A 24,255-nucleotide genomic window follows, 5' to 3' on the forward strand; every position below is an offset into this window, starting at 1 on the left:
TAGATAACATAGAAATCCAGTTAAGGAAGTGAACACCCTGTAGGCTTTTTTTCCACAGAGAAAATGAAGCACCTCTGTGAACTTACTGATACTTTCCACATTCATGGGACATGAAAATAAAACTAAACTAAGCACCTTGTAATGGAGTAGCAGAAACCTTCAACAGTCGACATGTCAACAGACAGGCTACATAAAATGGAAGTGCAATTCTGTGACTCAAGTTAGATTTGAAAATACAGCATATTGTAAAAGGATATAACTGTACAAGCTGATGAAATTTGATGAAATTTGTTTATCATTTTGTAATTCTTGTTGCTGTTGTGGTCTTCAATCCTGAGACTGGTTTGATGCACCTCTCCATGCTACTCTGTCCTGTGCAAGCTTCTTCATCTCCCAGTACCTACTGCAACCTACATCCTTCTGAATCTGCTTGGTGTATTCATCTCTTGGTCTCCCTCTACGACTTTTACCCTCCATGCTGCCCTCCAATGCTAAATTGGTGATCCCTTGATGCCTCAGAACATGTCCTACCAATCGATCCCTTCTTCTAGTCAAGTTGTGCCACAAAATTTTCTTCTCCCCAATCCTATTCAATACTTCCTCATTAGTTATGTGATCTACCCGTCTAATCTTCAGCATTCTTCTGTAGCACCACATTTCGAAAGCTTCTATGCTCTTCTTGTCTAAACTGTTTATTGTCCATGTTTCACATCCATACATGGCTACACCCCATACAAATACTTTCAGAAATGACTTCCTCACACTTAAATCTATACTCGATGTTAACAAATTTCTCTTCTTCAGAAACGGTTTCCTTCCCATTGCCAGTCTACATTTTATATCCTCTCTACTTAGACCATCATCAGTTATTTTGCTCCCCAAATAGCAAAACTCCTTTACTACTTTAAGTGTCTCATTTCCTAATCTAATACCCTCAGCATCTCCCGACTTAATTCGGCTACATTCCATTATCCTCGTTTTGCTTTTGTTGATGTTCATCTTATATCCTCCTTTCAAGACACTATCCATTCTGTTCAACTGCTCTTCCAAGTCCTTTGCTGTCTCTGACTGAATTACAATGTCATCGGCAAACCTCAAGGTTTTTAACTCTTCTCCATGGATTTTAATACCTACGCCGAATTTTTCTTTTGTTTCCTTCACTGCTTGCTCAATATAGAGATTGAATAACATCGGGGAGAGGGTACAACCCTGTCTCAATCCCTTCCCAACCACTGCTTCCCTTTCATGCCCCTTGACTCTTATAACTGCCATCTGGTTTCTGTACAAATTGTAAATAGCCTTTCGCTCCCTGTATTTTACCACTGCCACCTTCAAAATCTGAAAGAGAGTATTCCAGTCAACATTGTCAAAAGCTTTCTCTAAGTCTACAAATGCTAGAAATGTAGGTTTGCCTTTCCTTAATCTAGCTTCCAAGATAAGTCGTAGGGTCAGTATTGCCTCACGTGTTCAAATATTTCTACAGAATCCAAACTGATCTCCCCCGAGGTCGGCTTCTAGTAGTTTTTCCATTCAACTGTAAAGAATTCGCGTTAGTATTTTGCAGCCGTGACTTATTAAACTGATAGTTCAGTAATTTTCACATCTGTCAACGCCTGCTTTCTTTGGGATTGGAATCATTATATTCTTCTTGAAGTCTGAGGGTATTTCGCCTGTCTCATACATCTTGCTCACCAGATGGTAGAGTTTTGTCAGGACTGGCTCTCCCAAGGCTGTCAGTAGTTCTAATGGTATGTTGTCTACTCCCGGGGCCTTGTTTCGACTCAGGTTTTTCAGTGCTCTGTCAAACTCTTCACGCAATATCATATCTCCCATTTCATCTTCATCTACATCCTCTTCCATTTCAATAATATTGTGTTCAAATACATCGCCCTTGTATAGACCCTCTATATACTCCTTCCACCTTTCTGCTTTCCCTTCTTTGCTTAGAACTCGCTTTCCATCTGAGCTCTAGATATTCATACAAGTGGTTCTCTTTTCTCCAAAGGTCTCTCTAATTTTTCTATAGGCAGTATCTATCTTACCCCTAGTGAGATAAGCCTCTACATCCTTACATTTGTCCTCTAGCCATCCCTGCTTAGCCATTTTGCACTTCCTGTCGATCTCATTTTTGAGACGTTTGTATTCCTTTTTGCCTGCTTCATTTACTGCATTTTTGTATTTTCGCCTTTGATCAATTAAATTCAGTATCTCTTCTGTTACCCATGGATTTCTACTAGCCCTCGTCTTTTTACCTACTCGATCCTCTGCTGCCTTCACTATTTCATGCCTCAAAGCTACCCATTCTTCTTCTACTGTATTTCTTTCCCCCATTCCTGTCAATAGTTCCCTTATGCTCTCCCTGAAACTCTGTACAATCTCTGGTTCTTTCAGTTTATCCAGGTCCCATCTCCTTAAATTCCCACCTTTTTGCAGTTTCTTCAGTTTTAATCTACAGTTCATAACCAATAGATTGTGGTCAGAGTCCACATCTGCCCCTGGAAATGTCTTACAATTTAAAACCTGGTTCCTAAATCTCTGTCTTGCCCTTATATAACCTATCTGAAACCTGTCAATATCTCCAGGCTTCTTCCATGTATACAACCTTCTTTTATGATTCTTGAACCAAGTGTTAGCTATGATTAAGTTGTGCTCTGTTCAAAATTCTACCAGTCGGCTTCCTCTTTCATTTCTTACCCCCAATCCATATTCACCTACTACGTTTCCTTCTCTCCCTTTTTCCTACTACCGAATTCCAGTCACCCATGACTATTAAATTTTCGTCTCCCTTCACTATCTGAATAATTTCTTTTATTTCATCATACATTTCTTCAATTTCTTCATCATCTGCAGAGCTAGTTGGCATATAAACTTACACTACTGTAGTAGGTGTGGGCTTCGTGTCTATCTTGGCCACAATAATGCATTCACTATGCTGTTTGTAGTAGCTTACCCGTACTCCTATTTTTTTATTCATTATTAAACCTACTCCTGCATTAGCCCTATTTGATTTTGTACAGGGCTATTACAAATGATTGAAGCGATTTCATAAATTCACTGTAGCTCCATTCATTGACATATGGTCACGACACACTACAGATACGTAGAAAAACTCATAAAGTTTTGTTAGGCTGAAGCAGCACATCAGGTTTCTGCCGTCAGAGCGCTCGAGAGCGCAGTGAGACAAAATAACAACAGGAGCCGAGAAAGCGTATGTCGTGCTTGAAATGCATTCACATCAGTCAGTCATAACAGTGCAACGACACTTCAGGACGAAGTTCAACAAAGATCCATCAACTGCTAACTCCATTCGGCGATGGTATGCGCAGTTTAAAGCTTCTGGATGCCTCTGTAAGGGGAAATCAACGGGTCGGCCTGCAGTGAGCGAAGAAACGGTTGAACGCGTGCGGGCAAGTTTCACGCGTAGCCCGCGGAAAATTGGCTCATGCTACAACTGGAGACCGACAGCGCTGACTTCATCTTTCAACAGGATGGTGCTCCACCGCACTTCCATCATGATGTTCGGCATTTTTTAAACAGGAGATTGGAAATCCGATGGATCGGTCGTGGTGGAGATCATGATCAGCAATTCATGTCATGGCCTCCACGCTCTCCCGACTTCACCTCATGCGATTTCTTTCTGTGGGGTTTTGTGAAAGATTCAGTGTTTAAACCTCCTCTACCAAGAAACTTGCCAGAACTGCGAGGTCGCATCAACGATGCTTTCGAACTCATTGATGTGGACATGCTGCGCCGAGTGTGGGAGGGACTTGATTATCGGCTTGATGTCTGCCGAATCACTAAAGGGGCACATATCGAACATTTGTGAATGCCTAAAAAACTTTTTGAGTTTTTTGTATGTGTGTGCAAAGCATTTTGAAAATATCTCAAATAATAAAGTTATTGTAGAGCTGTGAAATCGCTTCAATCATCTGTAATAACCCTGTATTCGCCTGACCAAAAATCTTTTTCCTCCTGCCACCGTACTTCACTAATTCCCACTATATCTAACTTTAACCTATCCATTTTCCATTTTGTAAATCATGAACATAGTTGTAGGCCATGCATATTAAATATTATGATGGGAGGGGGGGGGGGGGGGGGGTGACACAAGGTGATCCTGACTGTTGTGTAAAATGAGATAGAAAACATTACACAAACTACATCATACAGCAGCTTATAGAAGTAGAAGGCACCCTCAACAATCGACACCTCTGCAGAAAGGCTGCAGGAGTTATAAGAACAGTTGAAAGAACAGTTCTATGAACAAAGACTCATTTCCTATTTGTTCAAAACAATACCTGTCACCTATGAACAACTGTGTAAGGCAAGCAGGTCACAAAATGTAAAAATCTGTATGCAAGAAATGGTAGTGTTAGTGACAGTGACACTGCAATGCATTCATGTTTACATCATGGCCATGTTGTGCAGGCAGTTGTATGTAACATCTTCAAAGGCAATTATGTTTCTAAAAAAAATTATTCACACAATTCCTCTTTAATTTTTGAAAGCTGTCACTTAAAATCACTTGAACCATCAATAGTCAAAGGTAGCTACTACCCTTGTGCGTTTCTGTTTGACATAGTATTTAGCACAAGTAATCACGTCACAGCATTTGTACTATTTGTTTACAACCACCCTATATACCTGAGCCCAATGGTATCACGAGAAAGGTGACAAACCATTGATTCAAAATGTTTCAAAGACCAGGGCACGGTATCTTCTTTCTGTACTCTTTCACTCTGCTTGTCTTATAATGAAGATTGATTCTATAGGACCAAAATGTATAATTTCTTTTGGTATTAAGGTTGACTACATTCCTGTAATTTATCACCTATCTTCACTGTCTCAAAGTCTGGTTTTCTCATTCTATTTTCCAATTCTATAATTTTAATTATGGAAATGTCTAGTTTCAGTGGGGCAAATTATTTTAGTATGTATTATATATAGTCACATGAGAAATTTGTACAGTGTTCCTGTGATGGCAAGCACTTTTTGGTTGGAAAAAAAAAAACAAAAAAAAAACTATGCAATTCAGAGCCGGGTACTTCATGCCATTCTACATAAATGTTATATTCCCTATGGAGAAGTGCAAATTAATTTCTCCTTCTATAAAAGATATGTGAATATATTTCCTATTCACAAACACATGATGATAATTACTTTCTTGTGTTCAATGAATATTTTCTGCCTATGTGAGAAGTTACCCCAGAATATTATCCCATAGGGCATCATGACTCAAAAAAAAAAAAAAAAAAAAAAAAAAAGGTTAACTTACATATATTTCCGTGTGCCCAAAGTGTGCAGTTCTTTACAGTTACTGAATTTGTGTGTAATCAGTAAAGAACTTTAACCCTACAGAACAACTATTGTGATTTTTTCCCACTATGACAATGTAGCATTCCTGTTTGTATTACTTTAACATCGCAGTGCAACTTTCAGTAACCTGTTTCTTTAAAAAGTAATAAATGAGGCATGTGCTGAAGCATTACGGATGATTCAACTAAATGCCATAAATAAGTTGCAATAGATCGAAACTGAAATTTCAGCTCTTAAAAATTTTATACGCTAAGAGAATGTAGAAATAACTGTCTCGGCAGAACAGACCTTTTGAAATTCAAATTGAGATAGATAAAGAAAGTACAGGAGCATTAAGGTTTAATGAGGCTTAAAGTATCACAAATGAGGTCACTACCGACAGAACACATACTTTGATAGGGAAAGGACATCAAACATGTCCTTTCAAGGGAATCATCCTGCAATTCACATCACACAGTTTATGGAAATTGTGGAACCTACATCTGGAGGGTTGGATGATGATTTGAACTGTTGTCCTCCCAAATGCCAGCCTAGTGTCTTGCCACTGTGCCACTTTGGCCAGTGTGATTGACTACCGGTCCCATTATTGCAAAGGTGGATGACAACCCTTTAGTATTAACTGATCAAGGATTTTCTATAGAGTTGCTAGGAATGGCATATTTCAATGTATATGGAAAAAAATTAAGCTTGTAGCTAAGGACATTAAATATTATATGACCACACCATTTTAGTGTCTTATTGGAGATACCATCAAATACTTAAAAACTATTACTTTTAAGAGTCATTAGTTATTTACATGTTCCATAATTAATTTTAACAATTTTTTTAACAAAATTATATGGAATGAGTCAGTTTACAGGATATATATATATAGGAATGAATCATGTTGCTCATTATTTAAAAATCTGAAATTATTAGCAGTAATCCCCCCCCCCCCCAAATATAATGTTGTCATTTTTCTGCATACCAATTTAAAACTATGCAGGGAGAACCGCTTTGATCACACCTATAATACACGAAAAAAGAAAATTTTATGCTCCATCTCATCATTTAAACTTACATGCTCAGACTCCCTAGGATATGGGAATGAAAATTTATAAAACTTATAAAAAACTAAAAGCGAAGAACATTCTGAGAATGGATCTAGATTCACTGAAAAGAAAGCTATACTCTGCTTCAGAGATGCTGCTATTCTGCTGAATGAATGATGAACTGAATATTTGAGCAGGATGTAGTTTATTAATTGTATTTTTGTGTGAATATGTAAAGGTATCGTTTCATTAAAAAAGTTACATTAATGTTTAAATATAATGCCATGTTATTATATATGAGTTTTATATCAGTGAAATTGTATTAACCATATTTTGACTTGTCTCCTGTACTCTAAATCAAATGTTTAGCATACATATATTATGAGACAAATAAACCATATTCACAATAACATATAAATTAACATATTTTTCAGTACTACTCATGCATCTACATTAAAACTATGCTTTTGTACAGGCTACCAGTATTTAAATAATAATTTGTTTATGAAATTGAAGCCACTGCCCAGAAGAAATGGGCTTTCTCAGAATTCTATGAAAGTCAATTTTCAGAGAACCATTCAATAATTATTTGAAAAATGTATGACCAATTTTTTGTGTTGCTTTCTCTCTAATTGGGTTTATTATAACACTATTAACATCTTTCTTATTTCAGATAAGAATGAATGAGAAATTTTCATTTCACATTTCCTCTGTATAGTTTTTTAAGTTCTTGAACTAATGTCTCCATCTATTTTTTAATAGTAATTATCAAACATAATGAAACTATCTTTCATAATGTTCCTACTTTCTTTAATAAAAATAATGTCATTATCTATGCTTTATTTCACTCTGTTCCTCTCTTAATAATATTTCGTACTGATTGGATTTCATTGTCCATTGTCCATTTCTGACAAGGTATACGTATGCCGGGGTACTTTTCTTAGAATGTTACAGTCCACTTTATACTATGAAAGCACTCCAGGATCCATAATTCTGGCTATTTTATAGATTTTCATTTTCATCATGCACTGATTTAATACTTGTAGTCATCCAAGGTTTTTTTGAAGATAGTGATCCACGGTTTTTAAAGACAACCTAGTATCACACAATTATTACTTTTGTCTATGGGAAAACTGCTTTGAAAAATGGTTATAAGCTTCTTAACAAATATGTTGTATTTAGAGCAACATTTTTAAGCTTTCTCTAAAATTTTCCATTTGTTTTGTGATTAAACACACTCATTGTTTTTGTAGAGTGTTTATGTATATCTAAATTATGTAATATGTCTTGCTGAGTATAATGATCTGACAATATATTTCCGCCCCCCATCCCCCCCCCCTTTTTTTTCTTTTTTTTTTTTTTTTTTGAGGTATTAGCATACTACTAAATATCTCTAGCTCATTTTTCCTGTCAGATTCCCCTAAGACATATACATGAAAATCATCACAAATCAATGTTTCCTTCTTTCTGCATGATGGACAGCACAATAAGGGATCAAATTTTTCAGTAATGTTTCTCAATTACTCAGAACACGGTAAGAATAGCAATTATTACAATGTCTAAATTATTACAATGTCTAACATTAACATAGTTCTATATCCTGATGTAAACATAATTAAATATTTATATAATAGAGGGAAACATTCCACGTGGCAAAAATATATCTAAAAACAAAGATGATGTGACTTACCAAACGAAAGCGTTGGCAGGTCAATAGACACACAAACATACACACAAAATTCAAGCTTTCGCAACCAACGGTTGCTTCATCAGGAAAGAGGGAAGGAGAGGGAAAGACGAAAGGATGTGGGTTTTAAGGGAGAGGGTAAGGAGTCATTCCAATCCCGGGAGCGGAAAGACTTACCTTAGGGGGAAAAAAGGACAGGCACACACACCCATATCTTTGTTGTTAGATATAATTAAATATTTAAAAATTTACATTAATTTTATGACTTAACAGCTTCTTCTTCGTCCTGAAAAGAATATATAGCTAATTTATAGCTACGCACTTTTAAGATTTTCTATGGTTGCATAAATATGGTATTGAGACAAAAGAATGACCAATTTTTTTTTCAAATGACTAAGCTGTTGCAAACAAAATACTTGGTTTACTTTTTACTCCCCTAATATACTGTTGAAGCAAGTCAATTTCCTATTTCCCTCTACTCTTATGAGATGAACTGGGGAGTCTTTGTCAGTTTAATTTCCTGTAATACTGTCCATCTGAATTCTAGTTTTGGACTGACATTAGTCTCACCTGAGCCTAATAAGTGCAGAGGTTTGCATTCGTGTTCTGGTAGACCCCAGACCACTTACACTTCCTGCCAATAGATCTGATGACTTATCCAATTGTAAGTCATAAGAAGTGAACCTCTCTGCAGGAACCAAAGAAACTACAATGATATGAAGTCTGACAGCCATTGCAAAGAAGCTGCACAGCTCCGTATTTACTCACTTAACAGTAGTGTTATCCAGGGCTGGTCTTGGCATCATAGGACCTCAATAAAACCCACACTTGAGGGGTACAATGGATAACACTATTTTGTCCAGGTCACATCTAATACTATATTTTATGTTCCATACTAAATAAGCAAAACTGTTTCCAGCTCCTCCAACTACAAGCATTAGGTCATCATTGCCTAAATCTTTACACATATGTTTAAGTTTTTTGTTACCAGGGTAAGGATAGCATAGAACTTGTTTCATGTACACTGAACCTACAGCTGCAGCAGAAATGCTAACTAGAGACAGAGCTCGTCTTTTCCTATTTTGTTACTCTCTTGATTTATCTGTAAGTTTCCCAGATTTTTTCTATTATATCTCATATTCCTCAATACTTATAAAAGAGTCTTTCTTCCAGGGGTAGTTTGAAAATATTTTTCCACGCAAGTGACTTATGATTCGGTGCCCCTTCTCTCCCCTTTCTCCTTGTACGCTTTCACCTGTGTCAGTGTTTGCTACTACTTGTGATACACACTGTGGTGTCACCGCCGGACACCACACTTGCTAGGTGGTAGCCTTTAAGTCGGCCACAGTCCGTTAGTATACGTCGGACCTGCGTGTCACCACTGTCAGTGATTGCAGACCGAGCGCCGCCACATGGCAGGTCTAGTCTAGGAGACTCCCTAGTACTCACCCCAGTTGTACAGCCGACTTTGCTAGCGATGGTTCACTGTCTACATACGCTCTCATTTGCAGAGACGACAGTTTAGCATAACCTTCAGCTACGTCATTTGCTATGACCTAGCAAGGCGCCATATTCTTCAAGAATGTGTTCTGAATGGATAATATTGTGAATCATGTACCATCAAGAGCGACGTTCATCATTAATGGATTAAAGTTAAGTATCAAACTAAATACGTCCACTTTCTGAATTCTCATCCTTGTCATGTTCCAGACCTCACGTCAGTATAGTTCTTCCCTCCTCACGCCAGCCTGCGTGAGCTAAAACGCGTGCATTTCGGCCTCCAATCATAATATGGTGTTGGCTCTTCTGCCAACACAACACACACTATATATAAGTATTGCTCTTGGGAAGCCCCTCTCAGCTTGGCACCCCAAGTGGCCCCTACAAGTTGTGGTATGTCCTGTATAAAAATCTTTCAGCTGTGGCAACTCTGGCATCCCTCTCAGCTTGGCGTCCGTGTGGCAGCTTGGGTTGACTAAGCGTCAAACTGGCACTGCTTTCTTCTCCAATTTTGGCAGAAAGTGAGCTCTACTGGCTAAAAAAACAGAAATTTTGCTAACAAAAAAATTTCACCTTTTTGTCCTCTGCTTGTACCTGTTCCCGGTAGATTCAGTTGATATTTTTTGCAATAGTTTTTACTCGCAAGAAGCTGAATGCTGTTACAAATTTTATTTTCATTTCATGACAAAGCACCCCCCCCCCCCCCCCTGCAACACAAGACTATTTTCTATTTTATTAAATTTGTATTAAAACTTAATGTGAACTTATCTGCTTTTAGTAATGAAACTCAATTTCATTAAGACTGTGTGTCCATCAGCTCTATTGCAATCATATATAAAGATACACTAGGAATATTGCAATCATATATATATATTCTCCCCTCCTTGTTCTCTACAGAATATGTTCTAATAAAAATAACAATAATTCAATTTCAAACAATGAAAACTCCAGGATGGAACGTAACAAGATTATGATAGTTACTACTCACCATATAGCGAGATCTTCAGTCAGATATAGTCATAATAAAATGACTGTCACATAATAAGCTTTTGGCCAAAATACGTGAGACATGAGGAATAAACTCAGGCATGATCTGAATTCAGGCTTTATAGTACTTGGCCATGGTCGCAGTATACAAGTCTTTGACACAGACCTTAGCTGAAAGCTTATTTTGTGACAGTCTTTCTGTTGAGTCTATCTGTGACTCAGCATCTCTGCTATATGGTGAGTAGCAGCTATCCTTTTCATAATAATTAAATTTGATGGTAAGATGTGGGGAATGAACTCCAGTGTGATCTGAATTCAGGCTTTATAGTACTTGACCACAGTCCCAGTTTATAAGCCTTTCCCTCCTCAAGTACATCTTGATCAAAATTACTAATTCTTTAATTTCCCAGGAACTATTAGGTTGTGTGTCTAACACATATAAGCAAAATTTCATTACTTTCACAGCCTTCCAACCATTCCACCAGTTCCAAAATCGATCCCACTACATTACCTTTGACATTGCTTATTTTGAAAACCGAAGTGTATTGACGTTAACTCTTTCACAGGAGTTACTATCAAGTGGTCCCAACCAGAATGCTGAAACTCACTGAAGTCAGTTGGCCTCAGGATCTGGCCTCTTCTTCTGAAGTATGGCAACATTCACACTTGTTACACTTCACTAATCAGGTTCAAAAATTTTAAAAACACCCATCTTAAACTAACCAGCAGGTATAAAGGAATGTCAAATTACAAGACTATGATTATTTCTAACATTAAAATGAAGCCTAGAAATACATCTGTTTGCGAGAGCTGAACTATGTACTTTTGATGTTGTTTTACTATACTTAAAGCCAACACTGACAAATCCAGTTATTTAAATACACACAGCTTAAATTTGTACAAGCAAGAAACATTTTAATATGCTTCAAATCTCTTATTTACACAACTGTTTATGAAAGCAAAATTCTCAATGCACTCATAGACACAGCACTGACACGTAATCCTCCAGTTTTCTCAAAATTCTAATTTCAGGCTAAATCAGTAACTGTACAGTGCTGATATACTGACATGTATCCTACACTACTCACCAAATAATGGTGTCTTTAATGCACTGAAAATTAAAAAACTTAAATACACTATATTGATGTTCCATAATTATTAACAAATGGAAAACTTCTGGAGACATAACTGCAGAAGGTAGTATTGCATAGTGTACAAACTGCTTGCAATAGCAGGTTCATCACTGGTGGCAATAGGACGATTTGTGTCCGCATTAAAAATATACAATATTTGAAAACATCCAACTAAATCCTTACTGGAGATCAGCTAATGGATCCTTAGCAAAAATTAAGAAGCAATTTTACAAAGCATAACTTGGCGAAACTGAAGCTTGCAGAAGAATGTAGTTATATACAATAAGCTCTTATTTGCAACAAATATTGGGTATTTACAGACTGACACACTGTACATTTACCACCAAAGAATATCAAGACAATTTTGGACATGAGAGAAGTTTTTATTTGGTAACTGCTGAAACGCTAAACTCTGGAACCATGCACATACACAACATTGCTCCAGTTATTCCTGTTTCATCATTATGTGGTTCTTTTCAGTGTTAAGATAGTACTGACCTTCTTTAACATTAGTTCAACTCTTCACGACCTGTTTGTTGCTGCAACAAATACTTTTATTTCTGTCTAAGCAGAACTGTTTCCTACTACATTATAAACCATTCTATACATATGTTACACAATTAACTATCAATCAGCATTATATCTAACATAAAATTTGTGTGTGTGAGCTGCATTTGCATGAGTGAGTATGTGTGTGTTTGTTGTCTAATTATGAAGAAGGCCTTACTGGCTGAAAGCCTGAATATTTGTGACAGTCTTTTTGTTGTGCCTATCTGCGACTCAGCATCTCCGTTATAAGGTGAGTAGCAACTTCCCTTATCACAATATTGTTCTAAAATTTCTGCTGTGTAATGAAAGAAAGGAATAGGTATCATCAGGTAAACAGAAATTTAATGGTGACACTATATCCAACACTACCTGGGCAATTAAAGTACCCACGATGCTGCAAAACACTTAAGAAGTTATGGATCATACTTCAGTTGGTTTATATGTCACGAACAGTGACACTATTACAAAAAATTGTTACCTTGCAAGATGATATCATCATATGATGCTTGATTTAATGTGAGCACTCACACATTAAAAGTAGCTAATTACTTTTGAAAAAATCATACACCTTAAGCTCTAGAATATCAGCAATTTCTTTTGAGGAGGAAGGTACAACACACTTTCATACGTATCGAGTATTTATAGCTTTTCCTGTTTCGAGGCTCAACTTTCAAAAGATTACTTTTCTACGACTTCCACATTTATGTGGATTCTAATTTTCATTCTATTATTTCACATAAGTTATTTAATCAATCAAGCAATGAAAAGTAAACTAATGTATTTTTTTCTTGAGTGTATGGTTTAAGTTTCTATTTTATGTGCAAATAATAACATTCATTCTAATATTTCACAGAAGTTATTTAATCAAGCAAGCAATAAAATGTAAACTAAAGTATTTTTTCTTAGGTGTGGTTTCAAGTTTCTTTTTTATGTGCAAAAAGAGAAGGGCATAAAATAACATTCACTATATATGCAAGAACATACTCAGTTCTCTCATTTTGTCCTGCTGTACAGGTGTTAGTCTTGCCAAGTGTTCAGAACCACCATTCACAAGGCCTTTCTCTACATCTTCATTGGCCCTTGCTTCCATCAGTAAGTCGTACTTTCTATTTCCTTTGTATCCTTCTGATACATCAGCTGGCACTGAAAACCTGGAAATAAAAATCTTTTTCTCCTAAATAATATGAATTGGACAGAGCTGAAACATATGATTAATAAGTAACATTGTCATTACATTGGGTAAATAAAAGAGCTACTGGCTCAACAATTTTAAAGAAAAGTGAAGAAATAAAGAAGTAAGATCTCTATTACTGTCAGTGTTCCACTGTTATACATATCAAGAATGGGAAGTAATATAAATTCTTTTACAGTAAGTATTTATTGTAAATTCTGTTTGAAATAACCTGTTGTGTTCTTCCACTATTGTATAATTTTTAACATACAAATGGATCCAACCCAACTGAAATCCAGTTAACAGCAGAAAGTGAATCTATAAAGTATTAGTACTTCTGTGTTTCAAGAATTGTAATTTAAAGTATTTATCCTACTGCAGGTGTTTGCATTTGGTATCATACAACATCTGGTGGAGCATTTCCATTTCCCTTAGTAGATGGTGTAGTTCCTCTCCCTGTCCACTGCTATAGACAGATTTTTGAGCTGCGATAAATTATGAACTTAAGTTTTCTCAAATCACAAAACAATGCTTTTTCTCTGTTTTCTCACCTTCCACACTGCCCCAATCAGAAACTAATCTTATAATTAAAAAAAATATACTTTGAAAAATGGTTATACTCTTCTGCTAAGTTACCCAAACAAGAAGTTTTGTATTTTATTTGTAAGCTGCATGGGATGTATTCTTTACACAATATTTTACTCTGATTCAACAATGTTTCACCACACTGCAATTCTTATAAACAAGTCAGTAGTTTACTGATTTTAATTTTTTACACTCTAATTTTTTCATGCAATAAATTTACTTTAATCTTTTTATCGCTTAGTCTTTCAAGCTCAACATTTTAGTTATAATTAATTGATAGCTTGCAAACAGAGTTCACCCTTAAAATACTTGGTGGCCTTGCACAATGACTACAGTGATACTCCCATGAGAGCCACCTTCCTGGACACTGACCTCCTCCTCTCTGATGGCTCCGTCCCCACTCCGTCCAAATTAAATCCACCAACCACCAACAATACCTGCACTTTGACAGCTGTCACCTCTTCCACACCAAAAATCCTTCCATACAGCCTAGCCACACGGGATGGCATATCTGACGTACTGACAAGAGCTCCCTTGCCCAGTATGCTAAAGGTCTCACTAGGGCTTTCACTGACAGGCACAATCAACCAGATTTAGTCCATTAACATCTCCTTTGTCATTTCCCCACACACTCCCAATCCTCTGACCACCCCAATAACCAGCTACAAAGAAATTCCCCCTTCATCAACCAACACCACCCCGAACTTGAATAAATGAACCACATCCTTCATTGAGGGACATCCTATCCATGATCCTTTCCACCCTGCCTAAAGTGCTTCTCTGTCACCCAATCAACCTTCATAACACCTCAGTTAGCCCATCCCTACACTACTCCAAAACCCAACCACTTGCCACAGAGATCTTGTCCCTGTGGAAGACACAGGTGCAAGACCTGCCCAATCCACCCTCCTATTCCAATCCTTTCAAAGGCTTATCCTCCCCTATCAGAGGCTTGGCCACCTGTTAAAGCAGCCATGTGGCATAGCAGCTCTGCTACAATCAATGGACAGCTTTTTACATTGGTATGACTACCAACCAGCTGTCCCTCAAAATGAATGTCCACCACTACCCTGTGGCACAGCGTGCAGCTCAACATAACATGCTTGACACAACCTGGGCCATGTGTATCCCCCCTTCCACCGCCAGCTTTTCTGAACTGCGCAGATGGGAGATATACTTACAAAACATTCTCTGCTCCTGAAATTATCCCAGGTTCAACCTATAGTAACCCTCACCCTCACTGTGTGCACCTTCTGCCAATGCACCCAAGTGTCTTTCTCCTTCTCTGCTCATCTCTATTTTTCTGACCCCCCCCCCCCCCCCCCCCCAATCCAGATAGCTGCTTTCCTTTAGCGTGACAGCTAAATTCCGATCCGAGCTGCCAGAGATGGCAGTCATGTGTGCATGAAATGTGGTTGCTTGTGTGTGTGTGTGTATGTGTGTGTGTGTGTGTGTGTGTGTGTGTGTGTGTGGTTCTTTCCTGAAGAAGGCTTTGGCTGGAAGCTAAATCTTAACAGTCATGCTCATCTGCAACTTAATATGTCATCTTTATGGTGATTAAATATATTATTATTATTATTGGTCAGTTAATTAAAAATATTCTTTACTTATTTATTGTTATAAATAAATATTCTTTGTGTGTGTTTATATTTTAATTATTGGTTTAGTTTTGGTTTTAGTTGCTTTAGCTTAATTCCTTATTTCATTTTATCTTTACTCTCCTGAAAACCTGGAAAATATAAATATTTCATTTTAAATACCACAGGAGAGCAAGAGATGTTTTCCACAGTGGCGACTCACGGAAATTCCTCGTCATTATCCGCTCCACCTGAAATCTCTAAAACCTTTACTCGCTTCGCAGATCGTTTGGCACAGCTGTGTGCTATGTTGTTTGATGAGTCTGATGATAGGTCCAACAATTTAGCAAGTTTAATTTTATTAATTTGGAGATAATCTCTTGATGAATTCTGAGCATGGAAAATTCAGGTTCACACTATCATTCCAAACTTCGCCTCTGAGTGATCTACATCTTGTAATATCTCTACTGTGATAATTAACTAATTTCAGTATGGAGATATACACACCTTGAATACTTGATGTTAGCTATCGGATTTTACTGTGTGCAAAATACTACTTCAATATTTACTATATACCATAATGGCGTCTCACAACAATACACACTCTCTCCTCCTCCCACAGGTCCGATCTCTCCATTTCCTTCACAAAGAGTCTTTAAAACAAAATCTTTGGTTCCGTAAGACACAGATATATGTTCGTAGCACAGAACAACCTATTCTCGCAATCGGGACATGCCATTCACCACAATATCAATTCGTCGCACCCAAATTAGGGTTCTGCATGCATTGTTACACCATAGTGAGTAGCAATCTATCCTTTCCCTCTGTTTCTTGTGATTCATATGCCACAATATCCCCTTCTCACAAAGCTATCTATCACAACAGTTGCATTCCATCCCACAATTAACTTCCCTACCACATCTCAAACATTTCAGGATTGTTACAAATAATTTGGAAATGGGCCAACTAACACAACTAAAATTTACACACTTTAGACCCAAAAGCTGTATAACGCATGGCATATACCATTATTAAGTGACAAAAAAAGACCACAGTTATATGAATAGTTACCAATCTGTAGACTGTAAAAATGTTTTGGCCCCCTTTTAAATTACAGTGATATGAAAATCACACAATTTTTAACACTACACTAATGTGTGGTTAACAACAAAACCTACTTACATGTGACAATTACTACTTATTAAAAAGACTTAATTAGTGCACATGAAATTATGACACAACCCAAGTGTCAGTGTATTTAAATTACTACCAGTACATGACTTTTTTATGTAACAACAGTGGTTATCTACTTAGCCTGAAAAATACATATGCCTAACTGAGCAGTAACAGACTGTGGGAGAAGTCAGTTACCTTTTAAATCTGCTATGAAAAGTGGCTGTAAAGTAATCAGAAACTACTACAATTTCTGTAAACTAATACTGCAATGCTGTGTGAAACATAAATAAAAAACAAGAACAAAGACATCCTATGTTCATAAGAAGCAATGAGCAGTACTACTTTTAAATGCCATGTGGCTTCTTTACTTATACTATTGTAAGTTTTCTGTAAAAAGAAATAGGAAAATCATCTGATAAAATTACATTAGGTTTTATATTCACTAGTAGCTACCATTTCTTAGACAGATTTTTTAGGTTTGCTAGTCCCCCCGAAGTGAATACCAGTCGTTTCATTTCATATTAGTAATATTTTATGTCACTATTTTCTGGAAACTTATAACAGCACTCTGTAGAACTTTTAAATACGTTAGTGTTTTGAAAAGAGGTTTAATGGGGTCATTATGAACAGTAAGTGACAATTTTGTGAGAATAATTAGGACGCCATTTTCTTACCTTTAGTGATACGCATATGCTCAAATTCCCTGGAAATAGAATGTGCAGTCCATTAGTCCATTCCAAAACTTTATCACAGCAATTCTATCTCTCTTGGTTAACAACTCCTCTTTTGTGTCATTTTTTATATTAAATGATCATGTAGAGCAAGGACAGATACCGTATGCAAAACTTTATGAATGCACAATGTGCCATATGCATGTGGTTACTACTTGGTACACTTTGTCCAGTGTGATATTTCATTTAGCAGTGCAATGTAACACTGTTTCTTCTGGCATTTGGTGCGGCATGCTTCGGTCAGCATGACTTTCTTCAGTTCGGCAGAACTGTCATAACAGCGCTGTTTGATCTTCACTAGTTACCCCTGGTATAAAGAAAGCTCAAAGGTCCAGTAGCTGGTTGCACAAAAAGAGACATTCTAGCGACTCAAAAGCGTTTACAAATGAAAGTGAACCACAGTTATTTTTTGAAGAGAAAGATGTGAATTCTCAGTATCTATTATGTTGTCTCCTAATGACAGATATAGCAAATTTGCAATAGCGCAGCATTTCAACACCAGGTACAAAGAATAATGATTTAGTTGGTGATGAAAGAGTAAAAAATTACAATGATCGACAGATGATTTGTAAAGGGTTCATTGCTTTGTATATCGATAAGAACGTTGTGGTAAATTTGCAGGCCTGGGGCACGTGATGTGATTAGTTGCATGAACAGCAAATTCTCTGGAGTCACACACATTATTACACCATCAGTTTCAAGTTTTTGATGGAACTGAATGAATAGTGAGGAGACAACATACATTATTGTGAAGTACAATGGTTAAGTTGAGGGGCATGATTGGAACGATTTTTCGATTTCAGACGCACTATTATTGAATTTCTGGAGGGAATAGGAAAGTAGGAACTAAAATTAGGAGATCCTAATGGGATCGCAGACATGTCTTTTTAGTGGACTCGACTGCACACTGACAAGCAACGTACAACTGATTTAATAGGGAAAGTGAATTCATTTAAAAAGAAAGTTGCATTGTAGAAGGAACAGATCCCCCCCCCCCCAATCTCACACACACACACACACACACACACACACACACACACACACACACACACACACACAAAGGAGGGGGAAAAAAATCATGCACTTCCCTCCGCTCTCTAGCAGTAAACAAAATCTGAATTTTGAGAATTCATTGGGGCACTGAAAGAATTACAGGATCAGTTTTTTTAAACATTTTCAGGATGCTGCCAATCTTTTTATGAGCTGTTTTTGAGACAGTTTGTTGTTTCAGTTGAAACTGCCCCTGCACATGTGCTAAAGGAACTGACCGATCTGCAATGTAATTCCCATTTAAAAGAGAAAAATCTTGTATTTTAAAAAGTCCAGGAGTTTACGAAGTTTTCCTTGAGAAGAATTTCGAAGTCTTCATAAGAAACTTCAAATGTACATAAACTTTTTGATTAACATGTGAGTGTGAATGAATCTTTTGAAAATTACAAAATTTAGTAAGTCATGATTGCATGGCAAACTAAATGGCGAAAATCTGTGAAACTCTTTGTGTCTGCCAGTGTGCCAATAATCTGAGGCAAGTATAAATTTTTATTGTGTTTTCAGTGAGCCAAAAATAATTAATTAATAGTGAAAATTGTTTTCTTTGTAATCTATGTTGCTGGGAAATATGAAACCAAGCCACATACAAAACATTCATTCTTCCTTGTGTGACTACATTGCCATTTAACGTTGCAGGTTCGCAGTCTCAGACAGTGTGGCATGTTGGTGGAGGAAGTGTGCAGTTGGACAACAGATATCGACATGTGGGCAAGAGCTTTGCGCTGATGTAGAATTCTTGACCACCGCTAATGAAGAGATTCAACATTTCTCTTTGAATTTTTAAAATTTTTGCATGAAAGTATATCAATTACATTTCCCCCAAAAATGCAGAACCTGGTGCAAGCATCAAATGGAAATGAATTTCGGCACCCATTCACATTACCCTTTTACACTATTGACAAGGTGCCAATGTACAGAATGGAATCACTCATGAATCTATGTGAAAACAAGTTATGAAGACACACATTGCACAAAACTGACCCTAACAATGAAGGAAGAAACAATGATCAATGATTATAAATAAAGGGGTCATCCAAGGCGAAAATAGATAACAATGTTAGAAATGAAAGAGTGAGCACTCTACAGATATAAGAATAAATTCTAACAATTTTGTGTTTAGATGATCACAAAGATGCATAACAATCACAATAGCTGAGCACATCAGGAAACAACTTTTTATCAAGATGATATTAAGTGTTGTAGGGCCAACCAGCTAATCAGATATGGCCATGGAATGTCACGATCTTGCAGCTTGTGTGTGCGAGTGCACTCTACAGAATTCATTACTTTTCAATTGTTAAATCTTATGTGCTCTCCATTATCAAGAACATACCTCGGCAATAAGAAAAAGAGTGCTTACATTACTAAGGAATTCCTTGGTGTGGCATATTAATGCAATCTTCTGCTGTGATAAGTTTTGTCATAACTGACTTAATAGCAGTTAATAAGCAATTTACAAATGTATCCTTGTGCTTTGGCTGAATGCAAAAGTGGTCAAGCTCCTATGCAGTATGTCTTACTTTTCTGCCCAACATTATACACGCCATTTTTAGGTGGAATGCAAGAACAAGTGCATTGTACAATGCTCTAAGGCAGATCAGTTTTGATGAAACACACCACAACAGACACATTGAGGTGAGAAACACCATGGGATACCTCCTAATTTGTATCTGACCTCCTTTTGCCATGTAAAGTGCAGCAATTTGATGTGGCTTGGGCTCAACAAGTCGGTGGAAGTCTCTTGAAGAAATTCTGAGCCATGCTGCCTCTTAAGCCATCCATAATTGTGGAAGTGTCACCAGAGCAGGATTTTGTGCACAGACCGACCTCTACTGACCTCTCGATGGGATTCATGTTGGACAATTTGGGTAGCCAATCCATTCGCTCAAATTGTCCACAATGTTCTTGAAATCAATCATGAACAACTGTGGCCTGGTTACATGGGCACTGTCATCCATAAAAATTCTGCTGTTGTTTGGGAACATGAAGCCCATGAATGGCTACAAACAGTCTCCAACAGGTTCAGTTGGACCACAGGACCAAGTCCATTCCATGTAAACACAGCCCACACCATTATGAAGCCACTATCACCTTGCACAGTGCCTTGTTGACAATTTGAGCCCATGACTTCCTGCCCAGGCTACAGTTTTCCAGTCATCTAGCGTCCAAGCAATATTGTCACAAGCTCAGGAGAGGTGCTGTAGTCAATGATGTGCTGTTAGCAAAGGCACTTGCATTGGTTGTCTGTTGCCACAGTCCATTAAATCCAAATTTCACCACACTGTCCTAATGGATAAGTTCGTCATACATCCCACATTGATTTCTGTGAATATTTCATGCAGTGTTGCTTGTCTGTTAGCACTGACTACACTAAGCAAACACTAGTTCCCTCAATCGTTAAGTGAAGGTTGCTGGTCACTGTGTTGTCCATGGTGAGAAGTAATGCCCGAAATTTAGTATTCTCGGCATAGTCTTGACACTGAGGATCTCAGAATACTAAATTTCCTAACACTTTGCGAAATGGAATGTCCATGCGTCTAGCTCCAACTACCATTCCATGTTCAAGGTCTGTTAATTCCTGTCGTGTAGCCTTAATTACTTTGTAAACCTTTTCTTATGAATTATGTGAGTACAAATGATAGCTAAGCCAATCCACTGCCCTTTTATATCTTGTGTATGTGATCCTATCACCATCTGTACAAATCCATGTGCTATCCCATGACTTCTGCCACTTCAGTGTAGTTTCATAGTAATATGAGCTGTCTGGTTTCTCTCTCATAGAAGCTCATGCATCAGACATCCGCAAAAACAAAATTTCATAACAAATGTATAGAAAACAGCAAAAATGAAAGTGACAATGAATTTCTTCTTGCTATTAATGTACAATATTTGACAGTGAATAGAAGGATTCAATAGATTTACTGCAGAAAAAAGGGGAAGAAAAAGGAAAGTTTGAAGCGCACTTTTCAGCATAAATGATGATTAGGTTACTACAGAAAGCACAGCACAAAAGAAAACAAAAAGCTCAACTTTTTTCATTGCTTGCCATGTACTATATGCGCTCAGACATTCAGTTTCTTATCGCATCTTATGTAGGATCAGATTAACTTCTTAGGATTTGTAAGTGGGGAATCTTAAGCTATGATCACAAAAATTCAGGTCTTTCATGCCCAGTTTGTTAAGAATACATACCAGCATTTAAGTGACTGCCACATCGAGTAACAATTTGTCTAAGCTGAAAATCAGAAATTGTACTGTGGTTTGAGGTTAAGTTAAATTTTCCATCTCCATAACTGCCTTGGCAATCAGATTAAAGGTCAGAAGAGCCATCAATAGAACCACACCCAGTAATGTACTTTGGTATTTAAACCAAAACCCAAGTTAATGACTGCTCACTTATAGGTTCTGACTTTCACTCAAGCACTTATTACTTTTTCTGCTTTATATAATCATTTTGTTCTGAGACACTGAAATCACACTAGTAGAAACAATAGCTGATTGGAAGGAAATCTAGATGAATGTGGTTGTGTATAATCAAAAACTGGTCATCGTAAATTTAAATGGCACAAAAACCACTTCATCTTTTTATCATCTCCATCTACATACATATTCCACAATCCACCGTACGGTGCTTGGCGGAGGGTACCTGGTACCACAACTAGCATCTTCTCTCCCTGTCCCACTCCAAAACAGAATGATGGAAAAATGTTGCCTATATGCCTCTGTAAGAGCCCTAATCTCTCTTATCTTATCTTTGTGGTCTTTCCGCGAAATATAAGATGGCGGCAGTAAAATTGTCCAGCAGTCAGCCTCAAATGCTGGTTCTCTAAATTTCCTCAGTAGCGATTCACGAAAAGAACGCCTCCTTTCCTCCAGAGATTCCCACACGAGTTCCTGAAGAATTTCCGTAACACTCGCATGATGAACAAACCTACCAGTAACAAATCTAGCAGCCCGCCTCTGAATTGCTTCTATGTCCTCCCTCAATCCGATCTGATAGGGATTCCAAATGCTTGAGCGGTACTCAAGAATAGGTCGTATTAGTGTTTTATAAGTGGTCTCCTTTACAGATGAACCACACCTTCCCAAAATTCTACCAATGAACCGAAGACGACTATCCGCCTTCCCCACAACTGCCATTACATGCTTGTCCCACTTCATATCGCTCTGCAATGTTACGTCCAAATATTTAATCAACGTGACTGTGTCAAGCGCTACACTACTAATGGAGTATTCAAACATTACGGGATTCTTTTTCCTATTCATCTGAATTAATTTACATCTATCTATATTTAGGGTTAGCTGCCATTCTTTACACCAATCACAAATCCGGTCCAAGTCACCTTGTATCCTCCTACAGTCACTCCCATACACCACAGCATCATCAGCAAACAGCCACACATTGCTATCCACCCTATCCTAAAAGATCATTTATGTAGACAGAAAACAACAGCGGACCTACCACACTTCCCTGGGGCACTCCAGATGATATCCTCATCTCCGATGAATACTCACCATCAAGGAGAACGTACTGGGTTCTATTACTTAAGAAGTCTTCAAGCCACTCACATATTTGGGAACCAATCCCATATGCTCATACCTCAGTTAGGAGTCTCAGTGGGGCACCGAGTCAAACACTTTCCGGAAGTCAAGGAATATGGCATCCATCTGCTACCCTTCATCCATGGTTCGCAAGATATCGTGAAAAAAGGTTCAAGTTGCATTTCGCAGGAGCGATGCTTTCTAAAGCCGTGCTGATGCATGGACAGCAACTTCTCTGTCTCAAGGAAATTCATTATATTTGAACTGAGAATATGTTCGAGAATCCGGCAACAAACCGATGTTAAGGATATTGGTCTGTAATTTTGAGGATCTGTCCTTCTACCCTTCTTATATACAAGCGTCACCTGCGCTTTTTTCCAGTCGCTCGGGACTTTACGTTGGGCAAGAGATTCACGATAAATGCAAGCTAAGTAAGGAGCCAATGCAGTAGAGTACTCTCTGTAAAACCTAACTGGAATCCCATCAGGACCTGGCGATTTATTTATTTTCAACCCATTCAGCTGCTTCACAACCCCAGGGATGTCTATCACTTTGTCCTCCATACGGGAATCTGTACAGGACTCAAACGGCGGTATGTTTGTACGATCCTCCTGCATGAAAGATTTCTCAAATGCTAAATTTAAAATTTCAGCTTTTGTATTGCTGTCTTCCGTTGCCAGGCCAGACTGATAGGTGAGTGACTGGATGGAAGCCTTCGACCCGCTTACCGATTTTATGTAAGGTCAGATTATCCTTGGGTTTTCAGCAAGGTCTTTTGCTAAGGTATGATGATGGTAGTGGTTGTATGCTTCGCACATCGCTCTTTTTACAGCAGCACGAATCTCTACTAACTTTTGCCTGTCCTCATTCTCCCGATCTTTCTTGCACTGCGAGTGCAACTGTCTTTGCTTCCTGAGCATTCTCCGAATTGCGTTGTTAAACCACGGTGGGTCTTTTCTCTCCGTAGCCCACTTTTTCGGCACATACTTCTCCAATACGTGCCTTACAATGTGTTTAAAATTTGCCCATAATTCTTCCACGTCCATCGTACCGGAAGTAAATGAAGTCGATTCATTCACTAAGTGGGATGCTAACAACTGCTTATCTGCTCTTTCTAGTAAGAATATTCTCTTAGCCTTCTTGACCGACTTTTTAACTTTCGTAGCCATGGTCGTAATGACAACATCATGATCACTAATCCCTGTCTCAACACTGACACC

General features: G+C 37.7%; 1 protein-coding gene across 1 annotated transcript in view; it reads right to left on the reverse strand.

Annotated features, from left to right (window-relative positions):
- Positions 1 to 24,255, reverse strand: part of LOC126161731 (transmembrane protein KIAA1109) — a 493,460-nt gene that overhangs the window by 148,102 nt on the left and 321,103 nt on the right. Inside the window, exon 52 of the mRNA XM_049917765.1 lies at positions 13,188 to 13,354. Within this exon, the coding sequence (XP_049773722.1) occupies positions 13,188 to 13,354 (167 nt within the window). The remainder of the gene's footprint in view (positions 1 to 13,187; positions 13,355 to 24,255) is intronic.

The sequence above is a fragment of the Schistocerca cancellata genome, chromosome 2 (genome assembly GCF_023864275.1).
Source record: "Schistocerca cancellata isolate TAMUIC-IGC-003103 chromosome 2, iqSchCanc2.1, whole genome shotgun sequence".
Classification (NCBI taxonomy): Eukaryota; Metazoa; Arthropoda; class Insecta; order Orthoptera; family Acrididae; genus Schistocerca; species Schistocerca cancellata.